General features: G+C 44.8%; 1 protein-coding gene across 1 annotated transcript in view; it reads left to right on the top strand.

The window, feature by feature from the left end:
- The window catches only part of Taf3 (TATA-box binding protein associated factor 3), a 193,989-nt gene extending 178,805 nt beyond the window's left edge, over positions 1–15,184 (top strand). The window contains exons 5-7 of the mRNA XM_032885198.1: positions 10,677–10,926; positions 13,739–13,845; positions 14,995–15,184. Coding sequence (XP_032741089.1) covers positions 10,677–10,926; positions 13,739–13,845; positions 14,995–15,184 — 547 coding nt within the window. The remainder of the gene's footprint in view (positions 1–10,676; positions 10,927–13,738; positions 13,846–14,994) is intronic.
- Positions 15,185–22,011: the final 6,827 nt, after the last annotated feature.

Genomic DNA, 22,011 nt, shown 5'->3' with positions numbered 1-22,011 from the left:
TAAAAGTCAGACCACTGTGGTGTCATCCACACTGGTTCCTCTTGTTTCCTACATGCTGGTGATGAACCTGGGGCCTCTATTCTCAAGCCACTGAGTGTCTTAGAAGAACTTGAAAGAAGGCTAAGAGTGAGTAGTGGAATTGGGATATTGTGTTATTTTCTAATACTGTGCTCGACCAACAGACAAGCTCTTTTGCTCCAGAGATTTAGAACTGAGCAAAGAATGGTTGTCTCCTTTGGTCTTTACTTGGTACCCCAGCATTTTATGTCTTTTGGATGAAATCAGGGGTTCTTGTATTAAAAATCATTTAAACAAGTACTGCTATTCGTGGAAGTACTTGACCTTTTTTTTTCTTCTGATTGCAAAAATATATGGTCATTATTTTCTTTAGAGTTAACTGTGGGCCAGTGAGATGGCTCTGAGGGTAAAAGTACTGGAGTTCAGGCCCAGAAACCCATAAGGCAAAAGGAGGGATCTGACTCTTACAAGTTAGCCCTGACCCTCACACAGAGTCCACACAGTCTATTAAAACATATATGCTACTCTAGCTTTGCTCCACCCTCTGGCCATAACTAGATCATGGGCATTTCATGTACTTTTAATTCAACTGTTAAAGCACTTGCTGGTGTTGGAGTGGCTCTAGCACGTATTATGACCTGGCTGTGAGGTACTGACTAATATGAACATGGACCTGTGAGTTTTGCTGAAGCACAGAAGGGCACTGATAGTAAGGGATGCTCCAGGGTCGCTTGTTAGACTAAGGTGGAGGGCACAAGTGCCGACTGGCCCTGCTCCCCATGCTCTGCCACCACCAAGCCATTCAAAGCTGAGAAGTACGGCACAATGGTTTTCTACTCTTTATTGTTTTCATTTTATTTGGTTTATAATAAATACAAGGAAATTAACATCTGCCTTGTAAGTTTAGGTTACTGTCACAGAGCCTTATAAAATAGGCTTCTAATTGCCCCTTCTGCTCCCTTTTGGCCTCTCTAAAAGCACGAGCTATCTTTGTGTGTACAAGTGCACGTCTGTCCAGCAGCACGTGTGCTTTAAGTGTTACCGTTATACAGTTTTAAAAACTAGAAGATGAAAGCTCCGCTTGCTGGGCGGTGTTGGATTAGTGCACACTTTAACCCCAGTACTTGGGAGGCAGAGGTAGGTAGGTCTTTGAGTTCAAGGACAAGCTGGTCTACACTGTGGAGCAAGGTCCAGAACAGCCAGCGCTACACAGAGAACCCCTGCTTCAAAAAGCAAACACACACAAAAGAACAAAGAAAAGAAAGAAAGATAGCACTTCCTTAAGATTTACTTTACCCATGGTAGGGGATGGGGGACGGGTGATTTGCCTGCTGGGACCAGAAGAGGACTTAGATTCCTCAGGAGCTGGTGTTACTGGCGGTTGTGAACTACCACACGTGAGCGCTAACAACTGAACTTCTGTGTGGAAAGGCAGCACGTGCTCTTAACCCAGTTCACCTACTGTTTTCTCGTCAGTGTAGGTGTACTGCGTATTCCCATGTGGGTGTGCGCACACTAATGCCTGTGCCTGAAGAGGCGACAGGCGTGGGATTCCCTGGGACTAGAAGCCCAGGTACGTGTGAGCCAGCAGATAACCCAGCTCTGTCCTCGGGAAAGCAATGAATGATCTCCAACGCCGCCGCTGTCCGACCGTCTCAGCACAGGGCACGCGGTGAGCTCCACACTCCTAGTAATATTAGATCAGTCCTCTCATTACACCCTGTGAAGTGCTGGCTTTTAAAAATCTAACCATCTCTTTAGCATTTATTAACTGAAACCCTTTATTTGGTTATTTTGACATGTAAATCCAACAAGGAAAGGGATGAGAAATGCTGACTGAATTCCTCCTGTTGCTGCCTTCAGGGGAAGGACTTGGAGCTGATTCAGAATTGCACTAGTAATGATGGTTGGGTTTGGTCTCTCTGCCCACCGCACCCCACCTGTTTCCTTCTCCTTTCCTTCCTCCTTTTTCATGTTCATCTTCAAATTATCCTGTCTTGTCCGGTGGTAATTCTTTCATGGTGTCTGTTAGATTCAATACAACCTCATTAGTGTTGAATAGCTTTCATGTATTTCCTATGTGTTACCGGCCATTTCCACAGACCTCAAATTAACCATTCCTTCAGAGAACATTGATTGTGTCAGTGGAGTAGGAATCGCGCTATAGAGGTTCCCATTGCTACTAGAATGTCATAACTTCTAGGCCTTCACAAAGGACAGATCTGGAAAATAGATGTATTTGTAAAGGAAAGATCAGGCAGCCATGATAGCACAGTGGACAGAGTGCTGACGTGCAGACTTGAGGGCTGAGTTCAGATCCCCAGCACCCTTGGGAAAGGCTGGGCATGGTGGCTCACTGCTGTAATCCTAGGTCTGCAAAGGCGGAGTTAGGAGCACAGCTTCATAGCCACCCAGTCCAGCCAAAGTCTGGGCCCAGGTTCAGTGGGGAACTCTGTCACAAAAAGGTCAGGAAGCAGCTGTGGAAGAAGTTCCACCTCAACTTCTTGCCTCCACACACCTGCAAACATACATACAACACACGCGTGCACACACATACATACATACACACACGTACACACACATACATTCATACAGATACTAAATTTATCAGACTTAACATTATTGTGACATCTCTAAATGTATTCTGTACCTTTTTACATTAGCAGTCTTGAGTGCAGGACAAGCACCAGTTGTTCTGTTCTATAAAACTACGAGATAATCTGCAGGTAATCTGCCTGTGACAGTATTTTACTACCGACAAGACTACTAAAGTTAAGGATTATGATTTTAAAACTTTTAAATAAAACCAGTTTACTCTAACTTCCAAATAAAAGCATTATTTAGCTAGATTAAGGAAGCCACTCCAAGGGGTTGGGGATTTGGCTCAGTGGTAGAGCGCTTGCCTAGCAAGCGCAAGGCCCTGGGTTCGATCCCCAGCTCCGAAAAAAAAAAAAAAAAAGCCACTCCTACACTTGCAGTGACTGGTGAGATGGCTCAGTGGATAGAAGTGATTGCCGTCTTGGCCTAATGACCTGAGTTTACTCGTAGGAACTCACATGGTAGAAAGAGAGAACCAACTCCTGAAAGTTGACTTCTGACCTCCACCTATGCACCACAGCATAGTCATACCTCCCAATGCATGCATAAATACCAGATAAAAATCTAATTAAGAAATAATAAGATTGAGGTTTTCTTAATCTTCACTGTTGCTCTTTTTGATTGGAGGGTTAAAATTTTATGACTGTATTTTCTCTATTTGTTTGTTTGCCTTATAATATTGAACTTGTCTTCAGGGCCCTCTGGATGCACTGTGATCACACTCACCCTGACCCTGTCACTGTCTCTCATCCCTTGTCCCACTCTTGCCCACTGTGGTATGAATAAGGGTGGCCCCATGGTCTCCTACGTTTGAAGGAAGTGGAACTATTTGAAAGGATTGGACCTCGTTGGAGTGGCTAGTCTCTTTTTGGAAGGAGCATGCCACTGGGGTGGACTGTGAGGTTTCAAAAGCCCACACCAGCCCTCCTCCCCTTCTTTTTCTGCCCCAAGGATCAGGATGTAGCTCTCAGCTACTGCTTCAGTAGGATGAGTGCCGCCATGCTCTCCTATGCCCTCACAATGATGATAATGGACTGACCCTCAGAAACTGTAAGCAAGTTCCACAGTCTTATTGGAGTTCCACTGGGCACCCAGGAGCAGTGCTTAGGCTCCTCCAAAGTGGCCTGGCCTATAATTCGGGGTTGCCTCACATGACACACACTGTTACATTTTTCTGTGGCCAGCATCCTAGTCTCCTGAAGTGATGTTTATTGTCTCATCACAATTGACACACTCGGGCATCTATTCATTTCTGCCTATTTTCCATTCAAAGGCAGCTTTAGAAGTTCATTTTCTGAGCCAAGTGTGGTGGCACACACCTATAGTTGCTGCACTTGGGTGACAGGCAAGTGGATCCTTCAAGGCTAATCTAGTGCGCGTACCAAGTTTTAGGTCAGCCAGAGCTATATAGTGAGGCCCTGTCTTAAAAACAAATTAATAGTCTTGAAAATAGAGATTATTTACCTGGCTCCAAAGTCCGAACTATGACATTAGAGAGCGTTTGCTTCTCCCCGTTTGTGCGGCTTCCTGAGAGCTCGTCACTTGGCTTTCCCCTGTCCTTTATCGCTCTGCTGGATCTTCTCGCAAGTCTGATGAGACGTTTGTTATTCATTACTTATCAGAATGTCAGTGCCCTTTTAGGGGATTTTACAGATTTTACACATTTGACAATAGAAGTATAATCATTTGGGCCTCTCCCTTAGAAGCAAGATTCTATAGTGGTGATGTTCGTCTCTAATTACTTCATGCAATTTGTTTCATTTTTCAAATAGGTCATGCCTGCATTAAAAGATAAAATGTTTGCTACTTGATGTGTACTTGGGCTATGACAAGATAAAATACACATTTTATGGACGATGTAAATATTCAGGAGGCAAGCCATGAGCTCGAGGAATTAAATCCATTTATCGTTGTCTTATAATTATACCAATGTTAAATTTTGAGCTGTGAGGATCAAGAAGAATAAGGAATAATGATTGATTTGAAGAATCAACATAAAACTGATTCTCATAATTGTCTTTGGGTATTTGATCAACGTGAAATATGGAAATGACTGTCTCACTGTTTGGCATTTTAAGTACTGATACTGTAAAGTAGACTCCCTCCCAAGTTTGGAATATTTGCTTAGATACTGAAGCTAGAGAAATGGAAAGCTTGATGTATTTGTTTTCCATTCCCACACAACAATAGGCCTGGAATTTAGCCTTAAAGCAGCAGCTCTCCCCCTGGCTTCCTCGGGGTTTGATCAGTTTTCATTCAGGTCTTTGAAACTGCTGGTCAAGAAAGTGTTTTCTGAAGTCCTCCATGAGGACTGGGTCTAAGTTCACCCAGACCATGAGCACCCATGTAAGGCAGCTTCCGTACATGCAGACACAGCAGCACAGACACAGCAGCTGGGGAAGGGGGGAGAGGAGGATGGAGCACTCAGAGTCAGTCTTGGAGATCGATGGAAGTGACTTTCAGATTATTGAAATCTGCCAGTGTGTGCCCACCAGACTGACTACCTCATGCAGGCCAGGTATGTCTGGGGCTTTCCATAAAAGTGAAAATGCAAAAATAGGAAGAATAGACAGACAAATTCACGCCACAGGCCAACTGCGAGCTTTCACAGCCATAGTACTGTAAAATCTCAGGAATGGTCCGCATTTGCTGTGAGAAGAGGTTCATTTAACATCTGTGAGAATGTGTTTCTTGTGGCAGATGGTGTGTCTGAAATCTAAAGTGAAATATTTAGGAAAAAGTTAAATGAATTGTGATTTAGGCAACATGTGTTTTCCTCAAAGTGATTTTTCCCCATTGAGTAATTTCTGTGTTCAGAAGGTCACATAGACCCCATCCACAGACAAGGTTGCAGGACTTTCCCTGTGCCGTGCTGTCACCATTTAAACATGGCCATTCACTGTTGGGTACATAAGTAAGCCATTGTGAGGGGACTTTTGAACTGAGAGCACTCGGTAGCCAGTGACTTGGACTTTGATCATTTAGATTACTGGTTTCATAGCGTTTGCACACAATAGCGGAATAATGAGGCTCATTAAGCCTGCTGTGCAGAACACATCCAAAGTGCGTTTGCCTCTAACCTTGGAGGCTGAGGTGCTGGGAGGCGCAGCCGACTCTTTATTGACTTGTCAAGCTGTGAGTTTGCATTACAGCTCATGACCCATTCTGTTTGTTGTGGGGAAACAGGTAAAGAAATCCCTCAGACAGTCCCTCCTTCTGCGCATTTGTATGAATAACACCAGTGTTTATAGCGGTCGGAGCACTGTGACTAAATCCTCCAAAAGCTGGAAGGGTAGCAGCAGAGCCACTGTTGGACACAGCCGAGAGCCGTATTGCTTTCTCTGAGACGCTGGGCACGCAACAGGAAGCTCTGGAGGGGAACTTAATGTGCATGGCAATAGGAGGTCAAGGGCAACCAGGGCCAAAATGGTGTCTACAGCAATGAAATCAGGTGCTGATGTGTCAGCTGATCGCACAGGGGCTGCACTGCGTTGCACTGCTGTGTGAGTTTTCGCATTGCTAAAACTAGATAATGAAAGAATTTTTCTTTAAAAAGAAAGACAGAGAATTGCTTTTAAAACTGTATATTTAAAACTACCCTAAGTCACTTAGAAGCTAAAGTCAAAATAACTCAAACTCTAGGAGACTCTGAACTTCAGGAGCTGGGAAAGTAGTTATAATGTAATGCTACTCTGACCCTTAAAGTAGAGATAGAATAGTTTGTCTTATGAAATCATGTGCCCACTTTAATAACTTGTCCTTACATGCACGCGCACGCGCGCACACACACACACAGGTACGTGTGCAAGTTCCCTCACACTAAACCCCACCTCTTGAAAATCCTACTGCCTCTCAAATCAACACACTGAAGACCCAGCATATGACCACATACATCTTCAGGAACAAACCACATGCAAACATTGGCAAAAGCTAAATGACTCGTTTATTGTTTTAGTCACAGAAATAAACAAACAGCATTGTTCCTGAAGACTCTCTTCTCCCTTCCTTGAGCATTAGGCTTTTGCTCACCAGTGGGCAACAGCAGAGTCATCTGTACGTGTGACCCTTTGACTCCACCTGGGGCTCTCTGCAGTATGTCTGACTAAACTGTGGCCAGCATTTCACCAGAAGGTGTTGGGCAAGCAATCGTTATGTTAGAGAGTTCCCAGAGACACTTATGTGTGTATGTTTTTACTTTTTCATTATTTTTACCACAAGATTTATATGTTAATTATGGATAAGCCAGAGAATCCCACCTTATAGAAGCAGTTTCTAAATAGTTTGCATATATATTCTTTTGAACTTTGTGTGACTGTACACAAATATTCATGCTTGCATTTTTTCCTTAGAAAACTTGGATTTTATTATACACTACTCACAACTATTTTTTTTATAAAAATACGTGTGTGACTACTTCAAATGATGTGGTAATTTTAAGACAGGTCTTAGTCCATAGCCCTGACTGTCCTGAAACTAACTATGTAAACTAGGCTAGCCTCAAATATCTGGATACCTAACCCCCCTTCCCACCTCCCAACTGCTGGGATTAAAGATGTGACCTACCTGGTTATCCATCATGGCACCGGCCTTGCACACTGGTTTTAATAACCATTCAGAAGCACCGTGCTGGCTAACTGTCCCTCCTCCGACCTACAGCACGTGTGTCCAGGCCTTTTAGTCTTTACTGTAAAGTCATTTGGCCACTGTATCCACATTTCCACCACAGCACACATTTCCCGTCTGACGCAGGCCTGCTTCTGAGGGCCTTTGCTCACAGTGAGAGAAGATGCTGTGTGTTACAGCAGTTACTTTTCTTGTTGGCGTGACAAAATGCTGCACAAAGGCAATGGGAAGGGCTTACTGTGCATCACAGTGTGAGGGCACAGCCCCTCGTGGTGGGGAAGCCGCGGCCTCACAGGCTCACATTGCACCACAGTGAGAAAGCAGAGAGGATGAACTATGCTCTGCTTGCTCTCTCCAGGATCTCGGCCTGGCCCACCCAGGGCCGTTGTTCTGACCTTATTCAAACCTTATGGAAGCACACGTATAGATGCAGCTATAGGTGTTTCCATAGTAATTGCAAATCCAATCGTCATGATGATGAAAATTAAGCATGGTGTTTGCTAACAGCTGTCAAGCTCACTGCCTTAAACTCAGAACCACAGCTGAACTCAGCAAATACACCACGGAATTGTGTCCTAAGCCCCTACTTTTAAACACGTTTTTTATTATTTATCTAATCTGTGTGTGTTTGAGAATTTCGTCTGTATATATGTTGTGTGCCACGTACTTGCTAATAACCACAGAGGCCGGAAGATAACATTACATTTCCTGAGATTAGAGCTGCAGACTGGTGTGAGCCACCATCTAGGAGCTGGGAATAGAGCTTGGGTCTGAACGAGCAGCCAGTGTTGATAACCACTGAGCCTTTACCAAATAAATCTTTTCTTAATGTATCCACTTAGCTTATAAAATGACAAATGTTACTTATCTTAATTAGCTTATAAAATGGTAAATATTAATAATTTATTTAAAAATGTAAGGGCCCAAACAGTTTCTTTCAGTATAAGCCTGCAGGTAGTAAACCCTTAAATTTTATTTGACTAAAGCATCTTTATTTGGCATTCTCTCTGTAAGATTTCAAAAACGGAATTTATTTTTCGTTGCCATATTTGCCTTCTGCTTTGCAAGCCTCACAAGCCAGCTGCTGTGTCTGTCTGTCCGTGTGAAAGCAGGTGGTCTTACCTCCAGCCACTATGTCTGTCTGTCCGTGCGGAAGCAGGTGGTCTTACCTCCAGCTGCTGTGTCTGTCTGTCCGTGTGGAAGCAGGTGGTCTTACCTCCAGCTGCTGTGTCTGTCTGTCCGTGTGAAAGCAGGTGGTCTTACCTCCAGCTGCTGTGTCTGTCTGTCCGTGTGGAAGCAGGTGGTCTTACCTCCAGCTGCTGCTCCGCCTCTCTCTGTTTTGTGGTTTTGTTACAATGTGCTTTGGTTGCCGCTTCCTTTCTATCCACCTGGAATGCACTGCCTTCCTTACATACATAGTATACATAGTATCTTCCATGGGTTCCACAGAACTCTTGGCAGGCCCACTATCTTAGGGTCGCCACTGAAACCCACACTTCACCTTCTAAGCTTCCTTCAATGGCTTCTCAGGGCCTTCACTCGGGAACCATCCCCCATCCCTTCACTTTCGAGCACCACACAGATGACACTGCCCCAGTCCTCCAAAATGGGAGGGACCCTGCCCACACCCCCTCCTCAGCCACAGTGGCAGCTACTCTTGTTTGAAATTGCTTTCTAGAGGCTATCCAAAGAGCCTGAAGTTAGAAACGTAGGTGGTGGGTCTTACACTGAGGGCGGGCTTCCCTTTGTTCCAGGGCAGAGCAGGCTTTTTCTTAATGGCCCTAATCTTTAGCAGCCTCGATTCCAGCTCAGCCTTGGCCAGTGTCCTTTTCTCTAAACTGGTCAGTGTACATGTGGCCCATGTGTGCTTTTACTGCTGTAGACTGCATAGTGTTATCAATGACAACCACACCATGGTATTGTGTTGCTTTGAAATTTCCTCCACTGGCCTTTAATCCCAGCATTCAGGAGGCTGAGCCAGGTGGATGTCTGTGAGTTAAAAGCCAACCTGGTCAGTGTAATGAGTTCCAGGACAGTCAGGGTTATATAGAGAAGCCTGTCTCTAAAACAAAGCAGACATCCAAAAAGGAGGAGAAGGAAGAAGAAGAAGGAAGAAGAAATAATAATCTCACAGAAGATTAATGTAGCCTCAGGCAAGTTCTCAAGGTACGGGCAGAAAGCAACTGAATCCTTTACCAAATAATCACACGAAAGGTTTCTAGTTGGGCTGTTAGTATTGATCCCTCCCGAAACCACTCACACTGGCCTTCATAGTCCACCCTGCTGTGGGCGCTGCTGTTTTCCAGGCTTCTGTTAGCACAGCTTCCTAACTGCTCTTTTATCACAGACTTCCGAGTCTTCCGGGTTCCTCAAAAAAAGTGGCATGGTGACGTAAATGTAAGGCAGCCGCCCACTCTCTGCCAGCCTCTCTGTTGGTTACATAGTTATTGCTGTGGTAAGGCAGGACTGTGACCATGTCAGTTTATGGAAGAGGTTTGCGGGGCTTACAGTTCCAGAGGGACAGGGCTCAGTTATGGTGGAGAGGCATGGTCACAAGTAGCAGGTATGATGGCTGGAACAGGAAACCAAGTGATCACATCTTTAGGTACAAGCATGAAGGAGCAGAGCAAACTGGAAGCAAGGTGAGACTGTGACATCAAAGCCAACCGCTAGTAATGGCTGTACCATATAAATCTCCCTGGGACGTCACCAACTAGGGACCAAGTGTTTAAACACCAGATCCTATGGGCGTCCTCATTCAAATTAAATAGGAAAGACACCTGCATCTTTTAGGGCGTCATGGCTTCTGGGGAGGAAGGGATTCCTTTGAAGCCAGTAAGACTCCAGGCCAATGACTCAAGAGAAACTACTCACAAGGAACGCCACAGCACTTCTCACATTTCCTCTCAGAAGTCAGTCAGTTGACACATCTGAAGTCCTGAGGGAGGAGTGTGTAACCAAGCTATGGAAAAACACAATCCTTCTATTATGTATCTGTGAAAAACACGTGGGTATTGATTGTTAGAATGTCTCTACGTGCGTGATCACTGAGAAAGTTAGCCTAAGTTTCAACAGTGATAATGGGCTAGGCCTTGAATTCTGAGCTCTTTAACTGTTTCTGGACACTTTAAAGCATATTTTTCAAGACTGGGGATATAACTCAGCTCTTAGAGTGGTTGCCATTCGTGCATGAGACACTGCAAAATAAAATTAATAAACATGGATGGCAGTATGGCTCGGCAGGTAAGTGTGACAACTTGAGTTTGATCTCTAGAACTCAAGTGGTGGAAGGAACCATCTCCCAGCACATGGTCTTCTGACTGTCTCACAACATAAATAAATGCCTTGCAAATCTATTTTGCTTCCAGACAAAGGTCTTTGTAGGAATTGTTAAATCTATGGTACATTTTGACCTTGGCTTTTTTTCTCCTTGACAGTGTCATCAGCAAGGTGGTGCCAGCCCCGGAGGCTAAGCCCGCTCCTTCTCTGAACAGACCTAAAACCCCGCCTCCAGCCCCTGTCCCTATTCCTGTCCGAGTGAGCCCTACTCCGCTGCCGCCACCACTCCTCGCCCAGGCTGCGGTGTGCCCTGCCCTGGTGCCATCCCCAGCCCCTGCCCTCTCTGCAGCAGGGAGCGCCAAAGCCCCAGTGCGGAGCGTCGTGACTGAGACGGTCAGCACTTACGTGGTACGTGTGTCTCCACAGCGTTTAAGGGGGGCTGCTTCTGCAGTGCTGGCCCTCACAGCAGTGCTTGGTAAATGGAGAAGCATTACCATTGCCTTTCCAAGCTCTTGGCTCAAAACCACGTAGATGATGTTCAGCCACATAAATGAGGCCAACCTGCATTTGTGTTGATTTGAACCATGTCTATACCTGAATATAAGAACACCAGTGTACAACTGTGATATTCAAATACCTCAGTGGGTTCCTACTAGAGTGAGTAAATTACTGACGTCAATATAATTTATGTATTAGACATAGATCTTATGGCTATTATTTCTCAATGGTAGCACTATTCATTATATTTTATTTGCTGAGATCCAGAATATATAGGAACTTACATCTTAACTAGAAAGAACCTTTAGACCATAAGAATTTCTGAGCATTCAAGTGCTTTTTTTATTCATAGACCTAGCTTGGTGGTAGAGAGTTTGCCTAGCACGTACAGGGCCCTGAGTTTAACCCCTAGCTGAAAGTGAGTAACAAACGCTTCTCATCACATCGAATGGCCCTGTGTTCTCCTGAGAGTGCCCTTGGGTGTTTCCCCATACTTAATAGTGTGGGATCTTATTCCAACACCAAATTCAATCCAGTAATGAAGTATTTTATAAAGATATGTTCTCAGGGCACAGTGAAGACACACACAAGCACACTAAGTATTTGTAAGTGGAGATATTGACGCCTTTGAATGACAAGCTCTGCAGGCTGTTGACTTAGCCTAACCCTTGAAGAGATGAATGATTGAGAAGTATCTATATAGCGTGTTACATGGGGGAATTTGGAAAAAAATAAACCATTATATATGTGAGACAGTATAAGGACACAAGTATAAAAAAATCCTGAATGCATTCACAGAGTACATAGACAGGAAAAGTTAACTTAAAATTAGTAAATTGGCAAATGTGATAGAAAAACCTGTGAGGATCGATTGGTCCACTCCTCTCCATCGAGGAGTTTAATTGAGGCATCACCCCCAGGTGAGCTGACCAGGAAGGAGTTTATACTTAATCTCCTCAGCCTCCCTTTGTTTATCTGTAATTAAGGGATTTGCATTAGACTCGGTAATCTCTGTGCTCTTCTCTGGCTCTAAAGATTGTGGCTTTCCAGTAGATATTGGAACTGACTTCACAGATGTGAAAGCAACTGGAACAGCGCTCGAATGTCTTCTAGTCTAACTAGACACTTTACAGATGGAGGACACAGGACGATTCTCTCACTGCCTACTAGTGTACTGTTGACAGTGAGATTCTTGTAGGCCCCATTTCCCCATTTTTAAACTATCCAAAGATGTGTTTTAAAAGAACTCAGTACCCAAGAAAATACTGGGTATTACTGTGGTGCTACAGCAATTTTTTTTTTTTAATGAATCTCAAAGTCACAGCCTGCTAATGTCAAGAAAGGGCAGCCAGCAGCGAGACCAGCCATGCATGGTGGGTTCGCCCACTGAGCACCCAGTGCCTGGTGACTGCTGGTGCAGTTGTCCCCACGTTAAAGCTGGCAGTCAGAGCAGCTTTCTCCACGTTCCTCTAGACAGGCTTCAGATGAGTGTAGATTGCTTTATAGAGATTTTTGAAATAGTAACCCTTGAATGAGTCCATGCATATAACAGAACATATCCACTCTTGATTCCCCCTGGCCTTTCACACATGTAGTCAGTGTAGCACTTGAAGGCATAGGAAGGGGACACCTTACTCTGTGGCCATCTAAAGTAGACTTGCCTCAGTGCTCCTTTGCACCCATGCAGAATTGGCTTCAATATTGTGACATTTAGAAAGCCATCCAGTTAGGAACACTCCCTACTGAGAATGAAGCCAGAACCCTGGAACCTGCGGTATTTGGAGCATAATGATAATTAAGTGTGCAGTTCTTTGGTCCATGAGCCTCTGCTTCCCTTTGCCCTCTAGTGGATTGTGCTTTTCTAAGATGCCATGCAGGGAATGGAAAGTTACTCAGTAACAGCTCTTTTACATCCTTGATCTTATCACCTAGTTCAGGAGAAGGCTTGGCTAATGAGTAATGAGGGAATGCATGCGCACTCGACTGTGTGTGCTAACCCCATGCTATGAGCGTGGCTGAGAAAATAGGGAAACCGAGAGCTTTCAGAACTATCCGTTGTGTGGCCCACAGGCCAGATTCACGAGGGGTTCGGGAGATGAGAGGAGTTCTTAGGAGAAGCTGACTGCCAGTCGTGACAGCTTCAGAGACGACTCTGCAATGCTCTGTTTTAATGATTTACAGAGCAGTTTAGAACGTGCATCAGAAACCTGTCTTTCTCTCCAGGCACGGCAGCACATACCAGAAACCCCGGCACTCATGAAGTGAGGCCAAGATTGTAGTTCAAAACCAGCTGGACCATAAGTGGCTGCCACGCCTGCCTAAGCTTATAGGACCTACCTCCAAAATAATAATAATAATAATAATAATAATAATAATAATAATAATAATAATAATAATAATAATGCAGGGTGGGGTAGAGAGAGGGAAGAGTAGGGAGAAATGCAAGAGGGAGAGAGATAGGGGTGAGGAGAGAGTGTGGGGGGAAGAAAGAGTGTGTGTGTGTGTGTCTTGTGTGTGTGTGGAGGGGGACTATTGTTCACTAAGTAGCTGTTTTCCTCTGTGTGGTTCCAGAGCAGGGGTGACTGATGGTGACACACAGACAGTGCTGGTCTGTAGGCCTAGCTTGTTGGTTTAGTGTGCACAGTACAGAGCAGCATTCTTATCCGGCCTCTTCTGCTTCTTTCCCCACACCATCTCTTCGGGCTCTGCACCTTACCACCAGATCCGTGATGAGTGGGGCAATCAGATCTGGATCTGTCCAGGTTGCAACAAGCCAGATGACGGCAGCCCAATGATTGGCTGTGACGACTGTGACGATTGGTACCACTGGTGAGTGCCCCCAGATCCCCAGAGTGCTAGACCGCAAGACGGCCAGCCGAGCCTGAGCATTCAGAGCGACTCAGGACAGTGGAAAGGCCGAGGGGTCAGTCACTGCACTGTTGGTCGTGCTGTTGTTCCTGAGCCTGACTGTGGCTGTCCTGCCTCAGTTCTGTACCCTTTCCTACAGGAATAGTAACTCCCCTCTCCTCCCTGCCCCTGGCGTTGGGCTGCATAGTGAAGTTGAGGTCAACCTGGGCTACCTGAGACTCTTTCCACCCTCAGCCTCTCCCCCCAAGTGAAACATACAAGCAAAGCCATTGCATTATACTCTTCCTGACGGAAAGAACAAGTAAACTGATTAGTCTCACTATACAGAAGGCGCTATATAATATAGCCCAAATACCCAGCGTAAGTGCTACAGCCTTTGGGCAGATTTCTGGTGTATACATCATTTTTGGCATTTATTTTCATTGCGGGATTGGAGCGTGCTATATTGGTTTGCACACCATTTCGTTCCCTGTTTCTGAGCACACCACGTGGCTCAGAGACCGTGTGCTGTTGGGCATCATGGCCAGTGTCTTCATCTGTTGAACCATATCACCATGCCTTAAAAATTCATTTTAAAGCATCAGACGAGAAGGGATTGGTTTACCTCAGTTGGTAGAGTGCTTCCTTAGCACGCAGGAGGAGGAGCCTTAGGTTCCATCCCCATAGCTGCAAAAGCTGACTGTAGGGTGCACGCATCCCAGCTTAGGTAGTAAAGGCAGGAAGATCAGGAGTTCAAGGTCATCCTGGGCTGTGTAAGGAGTTCAGAGCTAGCCTTGACCGTACCAGGAAGAAATGACCCCTTTGAAAACATGCACAAGGGCTGATGGCTCCATGGTCAGAGCACTGTCTGCTGCTGCTTCTGGAAGTCCCGCGCCCCAGGGAGCTCGCAGTGGGCTGCAACTCCACTTACAGGAGTCAGACACACTCTTCTGTCGTCAGGCAGCACCAGGAACACAAAGGATACACAGGCAAAACACCCACACATATGGCACACAATAAAAACTTGGAAGTTTCTTTCTTAGGAAGCGTACAGCTTGCAGACCCTGCCTCAGGAAAAGGAAGTTACAAACGTAAGAAACTTGGCTAACGTGAACTTGTTTTGGTGTCTAGGCCCTGTGTGGGAATCATGGCTGCTCCTCCAGAAGAAATGCAGTGGTTCTGCCCGAAGTGTGCCAACAAGATAAAGAAAGACAAGAAGCACAAGAGGAGGAAGCACGGGCATTGGCGTCACGTGGGCACGTCCGCGTGGCGATTGACGCGTCGCGTGGGCACGACTGCTGCGGGCACCGGGCGCACTTGATCGCGTGGGCGACTGCCCTGCACCGGGCGCACTGGCGTCTGCGTGGGCAGGACTGCTGCCCGCACCCGGCGCACTGACGTCTGCGCGGGCAGGACTGCTGCCCCGCACCCGGCGCACTGACGTCTGTGTGGGCAGGACTGCTGCCCCGCACCCGGCGCACTGACGTCTGCGCGGGCAGGACTGCTGCCCTGCACCGGGCCGGGGCTGGCCCAGTTCTGCCATCCCGTCTCCCCCAGGCCCTGTGGACAGCGCATCCCCAGGAGCAAGGACAAGAACGTGCCATTGCTCTGGACGCTCCCTTCTGAAACACACGGGCCTGAGCTCCCACGGCATGTTGCTGAAGACAAACTCCAGTAGAGGCCTGGCCTGAGGGCTGGCACTTCCATCTGCCTATTACCAGTGACAAGTATTAATAAAGACACCACACATCTTCCCTCTTGACTTCCTTTCTTCTCTCAGAACCTTTATTCCGGTGTTAGGTAAGACTGACTGAAGGATGTGTCAGTAGCTCTACAGTTTGCAAGCCGCTCCCTCCCTCCACAGCGAGGTGACCCTCAGGAGAGAGCGCTCCAGTCAGAGGACTGGTAAATATTTTTGTGATGAGAGTATATGAAGCCCCCCACCTCACCTGACTTTTATTACTAGCGTGTAAAATGTTCAGGCTTTTGTGAGATACCTTATATTTTTTAAGAAAAGGGTTTCTATCATGTCCTGTCCACCTCTGCAAATTCTTTTCATTTGGCGTATTTTATAACTTGGATTCTTATTCTACTGTGTGAGCTGCTGGAGTCCCTCTCGCTGCGTGTGCATCCCATCAACTTGTATAAAACTCTTGATACGGAGAAAAATCCCCCACTGTAAATAATAAATATTTATGAAGTAGTTATTTTTAAAATTTTTTTATCGTGTTTAATTCTGGCTTTCTCTGGAATCCACTGTGATTTCAGCCATGTCTGTAATTGCTGCTGTACATAGGCAAAGAGAGAGAAGGGCCCAGACCATGTCCCTCCCTGGACACCCCGCCCACATGGCGGGCGGAGGACCCTAGCAATTGGAAGGAAACAAGGCAATTGACACCTCGAGTCGATGGCTTGAAATCGTTTTGTTTGTTACATATTTCCTGTAAATTTCTCTCACTTTTACTAAAAGGACATGTAGTTTCCACAAAAGTAAAAAAAGAAAAAATACTGTAGCATTTTGTGTTTATATTGTTTTATTTCTACAGATTTGTTCATGGATATTGTGCTTTAAGGTTGAAATGAAGTATATTATGGATTTTTTTAAGAAAACTCATCAAATTTCAGGGTATCACAAAACTTTATTATATTGCTATACTGCCCACTATTTATTATATGTTATAGATATCTGAAACATAAACCAAATGTTTTATTTTTAATGTAAAAAAAAGCATCAAATTTAACTTTATTAGCATATTTTAGTGGCTTTGAAATAACTATGGACCTTTACTTGATTTTGAAATAATCCCAATCTGGGCATGTGTGAAGGCGATCTTGAATGTTAGAACTCGGAATTTGAACCTAATACAAATATATGAGTAGAAATGTGATTTTTTTTTTTTACTGCCAACTCAATTGACATTAGTATTATAGTCACTCCTATTTTAAAACACATAATGTGGTTTCAGAAATGTGGTTCTCTGCCTTGATGTTAAATTGCAGAACAGTGGTAATGGAGTCAACCTGCGAAGAGTGTGGAAATCACTCCCCTCCTTGTTCTAGAAGCCAGAAGTTTTCGTCACCCCTGCCCCCCAAAAAGTATCTATGTCGAGATATGTGTCTCTTTTCTTTTTCATTCACTAGAGATCATTCTAAATACTTTATACAATATTTTCACATGCACAAAGAATACCCATTAGTGCTTTTTGGAGAAGACGAAGGATGGGGGAAGTACAAAATAAAGATTATTGGCTGTTTCGTAGCTTGCCTTTCCGTCTTCTTTATTTAGGAATCGGTTCCCTGAGGCATGGTCAGTGGATTTGAAGTCGCCACGTCTAAGTGAGCAGGTCGCACCCCTGAAGTAAGAAAGGAGATAGAACTTTTTCCCGTTCCTCCTGTCTGAGAGTCTCCAGCTCACACAACATTTAAGAAATTTCAATCAATTTGTTGTCCCTTGCTATTTCATGGTTGCTTTCCTAAATCCAGTCCATGATTTTATAAATGGTCTTTGCAGTAATAAAAACCAAAGAATCATTTTCAGGGGGCTGGATGGCTCAAGGGATTAGTAATGAAATACAGAGCCTTTCACCTCTAGGTCAGTGAGTCGAATCCAGTCCAGGTCACTAAAGACCCAAAGTTGTCACCATCTTATGACTCTTCAGTGGCCCGTGCAAAGCATACTGGTGGCTGCAGTCTCCACTAGACGGGCTGTCTGACAGCAACCTAAGGAAGTTTAAGAAACTTAAAAAGTGTGGATTAGAAAATGAAACATCAATGTTACAAAGAAAAGTTAAAAACTTGGTCAAAATCATTCTCCAGAGAGAGAGAGAGAGAGAGAGAGAGAGAGAGAGAATATTATAAACACCACAGATTTCACCAGAGTGGAGGCAGCTTTCTTTAATGGTGAAACCAGAAGGGGACTGGAAAGAGGACAGGCATGAGTACAGGAAGGTGACAGCCTGGGGAGAGAGGTGTCCCCATAAGTAAAGCTGGACAATCACAAGGACCTGATCTGTCTCCAACAGAAAAGGCTGGGCGTGAAGCGTGCTCCAGGGAGGCAGACATACACTTCTGAGGCCTGCTGACCAGACAGGGTAGCCAACATAGCAGGCCCCAGGTTCTTTAAAAGACCTCAACCACAACGGCAAAAGTCAAGTAGAGGGCCTGGGTAGATGGGTCAGCAGTTCAAAGTCCACAAAGTCCAGATCCTAGGACCAACAGGAGGCTCACAGATGCAGGCACCTCAGCTCCAAACGGTATAATGCTTTGTGTCCTCCATGAGCCCCAGCACACAGATATGCACATGCATGTACACATGAGCCGTTTTGGTTTTGTTTTTTCAATATAGGGTTTCTCTGTGTAGTCCTGACTTTAAACCCAGAGATCTACCTGCCTTTGCCTCCCAAGTGCTGGGATTAAAGGCGTCATCCACCCCCATGCCTGGCTACACCATTAATAATAACACTAATGTGGAGAGCAACAGAGAAGGAAACCCAGAGGCAACCTCTTGCTTCCACAAGCACACACACTGTCCGCACACACATACTACACAGACAGTAAAGAAAAGCTGCTCGCTCTGCAAAGCGAAGGCACCCGGCTACAGGAATGTGAGTTGTAACAATCTGAAGCACAAGAATGAGAAGTATTTCTCATTAGGAAGGCTAACCGTTGCCTCTTTAAAGCAGCAGCCTCTTTTTCCTTTTCTTTATCCCAGGCCATCATTTGAACGGCATCCATACTTTCTAAAGAAGAAGGGAGGCAAAGTATTCTTCCCCTGCCAGTGTTTTATAGAAGGAAACAGATACCCAGAGGAAATTGAACTGCTCGCGGTGCGATAACCAGCCATCGGGGACTAGGGTGGCTGGCAAGGCGTCGTCTCTGTAGCCGACGAGGTGTCTGTCTTCAGAAGGCGTCTGCCACTAAATACAGTGAGGATCTTTATCCGCCAACTGATGTGCGATCCCAAACCTGGAGAGAATCAGAGGCTCTCAGTATGCCGACCATGGGGGCTTTTTACAGAGATAAAAATACACCACCTTACTCAACCAAGTCACCTAAACCACCTTTGTTCTCCCTTCAATAGGATGATTAAACAAAGACCTGCCAGCCAAATTAAAGTATAAAATGAACGCCGAGATAGGAAAAGCTGGCCACCGAGAAGGCTAACCAGTGAGGTTCACTGAGCGCACGGTTCTCAATACAAATGGTTTCATACCCTGTCTCTTCCCATCGTCGCTGTTCTCTAGGAGTTTTAAGGAAGAATTGCTTTGGCTGACGAATGAGGGAGTGTTCTCTTGTACTGCAGTTACCAGTCCTTTCTGTTAGGAAACCGTCCCTTTGAGATGCCTGCATTCATCTATGAAGTATGAGGTGCAGATGTCACTTCATCTGTGAGGCCAGGAGATGACATTGAAATGAGCACTCCAGCTGGACGCTTTATCTTTCATTTCACTTAAATGCAACGTTTTCTGGCTGGGGAGAAGGATCGTTAGGTAAGAATTCTTACTGTAAGACCGAGAGGACCTTAGTTCAAATCTCCAAAACTCTATAAAGGTCTCACATGGCTAGGTATGCATGTGACCCCAGTGAGGGGCATGGACCAAGGCAAGCAGATCCCCACAGGTCACTGGGTGGCCAGCCTAGCCAACATAGCAAACCACATCAATGTCCTCCTCTAGCTTTCACACTGGTATGCAGGCATGCACCACCACCACACACACACACACACACACACACACACACACACACACACACACACGCATACACCAAAAAAGAAAGAAAGAAAAAGAAACAGAACATTTGGGCAGAGGGTGTGGTAGAGCATGTGTGTTTGGCATGCACAAAGCCCTGGATTAAATTTATATAATATTGTATTATATATATGTATATATATGTATATATATATGAGATAGATATAGATCTATAATATTATATATATTTATGCATGCATGTATTATATCTATATTACATAGACATAATATATATTATTACAAATATATATTTGTATATAGTACATAGTATATATACAAATATATATAATATACAAATATACCAAAATGAATAGACAAATATAAATATATATATATATATAAATGTATATATATATATATATATATACACACACACACACACAAATATACCAAAATGAATAAACAGCATATATATGAGCTCTCAAAGTAATTATTGCTGTTGGTTGATGACATGACTTAGCATGTTGGCAATGACATGACTCAGCATGTTGGCAATGACATGACTCAGCATGTTGGCAATGGCATGACTCAGCATGTTGGCAATGGCATGACTCAGCATGTTGGCAATGACATGACTCAGCATGTTGGCAATGGCATGACTCAGCATGTTGGCAATGACATGACTCAGCATGTTGGCAATGACATGACCTAGCATGTTGGCAATGACATGACTCAGCATGTTGGCAATGACATGACTCAGCATGTTGACCATGACACTTGCCACTGAGTCTAAGGACCTGAGTTTGATCCCCAGGGCCCATGTGATTGAAAGAGAGAACTGCGTCCTGTGTGATGTCCTCAGGCTTTCAACAACAGGGTCCTGGCGCATTGCTCCACCCAGAACATACTGAATAAGTGAAATCAAAGAAAAAATGCAATGACTACTAGTCGTCCATCTTCCCTAGACAAATGACTGTTGACAGCACGGCGCCTGACTCGTTCATCTGCTGCCCATTTGAAGGCAGCTCTCACCCACGGTGAGGTGGTGTCTCCTGCGTATGGTTGGCTTCTGCGGTCCCTCATCTGCACTCTCCCATGATTTTACCCTGCTGTCCTCCATGTTCTCTGAAATAAAATGATCGCAGCAGGGACTAGAGAGTTAGCAGTTAAGACACTTGGTTCCTAGCACCCACATCAAGTTTCTTGGAATTGTTTTAACTCCAGCTCCGAGGGACACAGCGTCTCTGGGAGCATCTGCACTTACATACATATGCCCTCTTGCAAAGACTCACACACACACACAATTAAGAATTAAATCTTAGGGGCTGGAGAGATGGCTCAGTGGTTAAGAACATCAACTGCTCTTCCAGAGGTCCTGAGTTCAATTCCCAGCAACCGCATGGTGGCTCACAACCATCTGTAATGGATTCTGATGCCCTCCTCTGGTGTGTCTGAAGACAGTGACTATGTACTCACATATATAAAATAAATCTTTAAAAAAAAAAAAAAGAATTAAATCTTAGAAGCTAAGCACAGTACAGCATGCCTTTAATGTCAGCATTCAGGAGGTAGAGGTAAGCAGATCTCTGTAAGTTCAAAGCCATTCTGGTCTATATAGTGAGTTCCAGAAGAGCCAGGGCTATGTAGTGAAACCCTGGAAGGAAGAAAGGAAGAGAGGGAGGGAGGAGGGAGGGAGGGAGGAGGGAGGGAGGGAGGAAGAAGGAAATAAATCTTGGATTTTTTTTTTTTAAGATTAATTTATTTTATGTATGTGAGTACACTGTTGCTGTCTTCAGACACACCAGAAGAGGGCATCAGATCCCATTACAGATGGTTGTGAGCCACCGTGTGGTTGCTGGGAATTGAACTCAGGACCTCTGGAAGAGCAGTCAGTGCTCTTAACCACTGAGCCAACTCTCCAGCCCTTGTTTTTTGTTTTTTGGTTTTTTTTGTTTTTTTAATGACTGCATCATTTGGACATGGTGGCATGTACCTATAATTCCAGGACTCCGGAGGTTGAGGCAGGAGCATGAGAGTTTGAGACTAGTTAAAAAGTTTAAAGGAAAAAGAAGAATTTCATCAAATTCAAAGCATTCTTGTCCCCTATTTTTGGTTAGAGTCTCTAGCTCAGGCTAGCCCCAAACTCCTGAGTCCCTAGAATATTTGGGAGCTTCTGACCCTCCTGGCTTCACTTCCCTAGAACAGAGCTTACAGGCATGGGCCTCCTTGCCCAGTTTGTGCAATGCTGGGGACTGAACCTGGAGTTTCACACATGCTAGTCAAGAATTTTCTTTAACTGATTTTCTACTGCCTTAGACAAACCAATGATCATCTCACACACACACACACACACACACACACACACACACACACACACACACACACACATATATATATATATATATATATATATATATATATATAATTTAAAAAACTCAGCAAATGCTTACATGAACAGTCC

The sequence above is a fragment of the Rattus rattus genome, chromosome 14 (assembly GCF_011064425.1).
Source record: "Rattus rattus isolate New Zealand chromosome 14, Rrattus_CSIRO_v1, whole genome shotgun sequence".
Classification (NCBI taxonomy): Eukaryota; Metazoa; Chordata; class Mammalia; order Rodentia; family Muridae; genus Rattus; species Rattus rattus.
The sequence above is the reverse complement of the archived record's forward strand: the minus strand, read 5'-3'. Positions and strand labels throughout refer to the sequence as shown.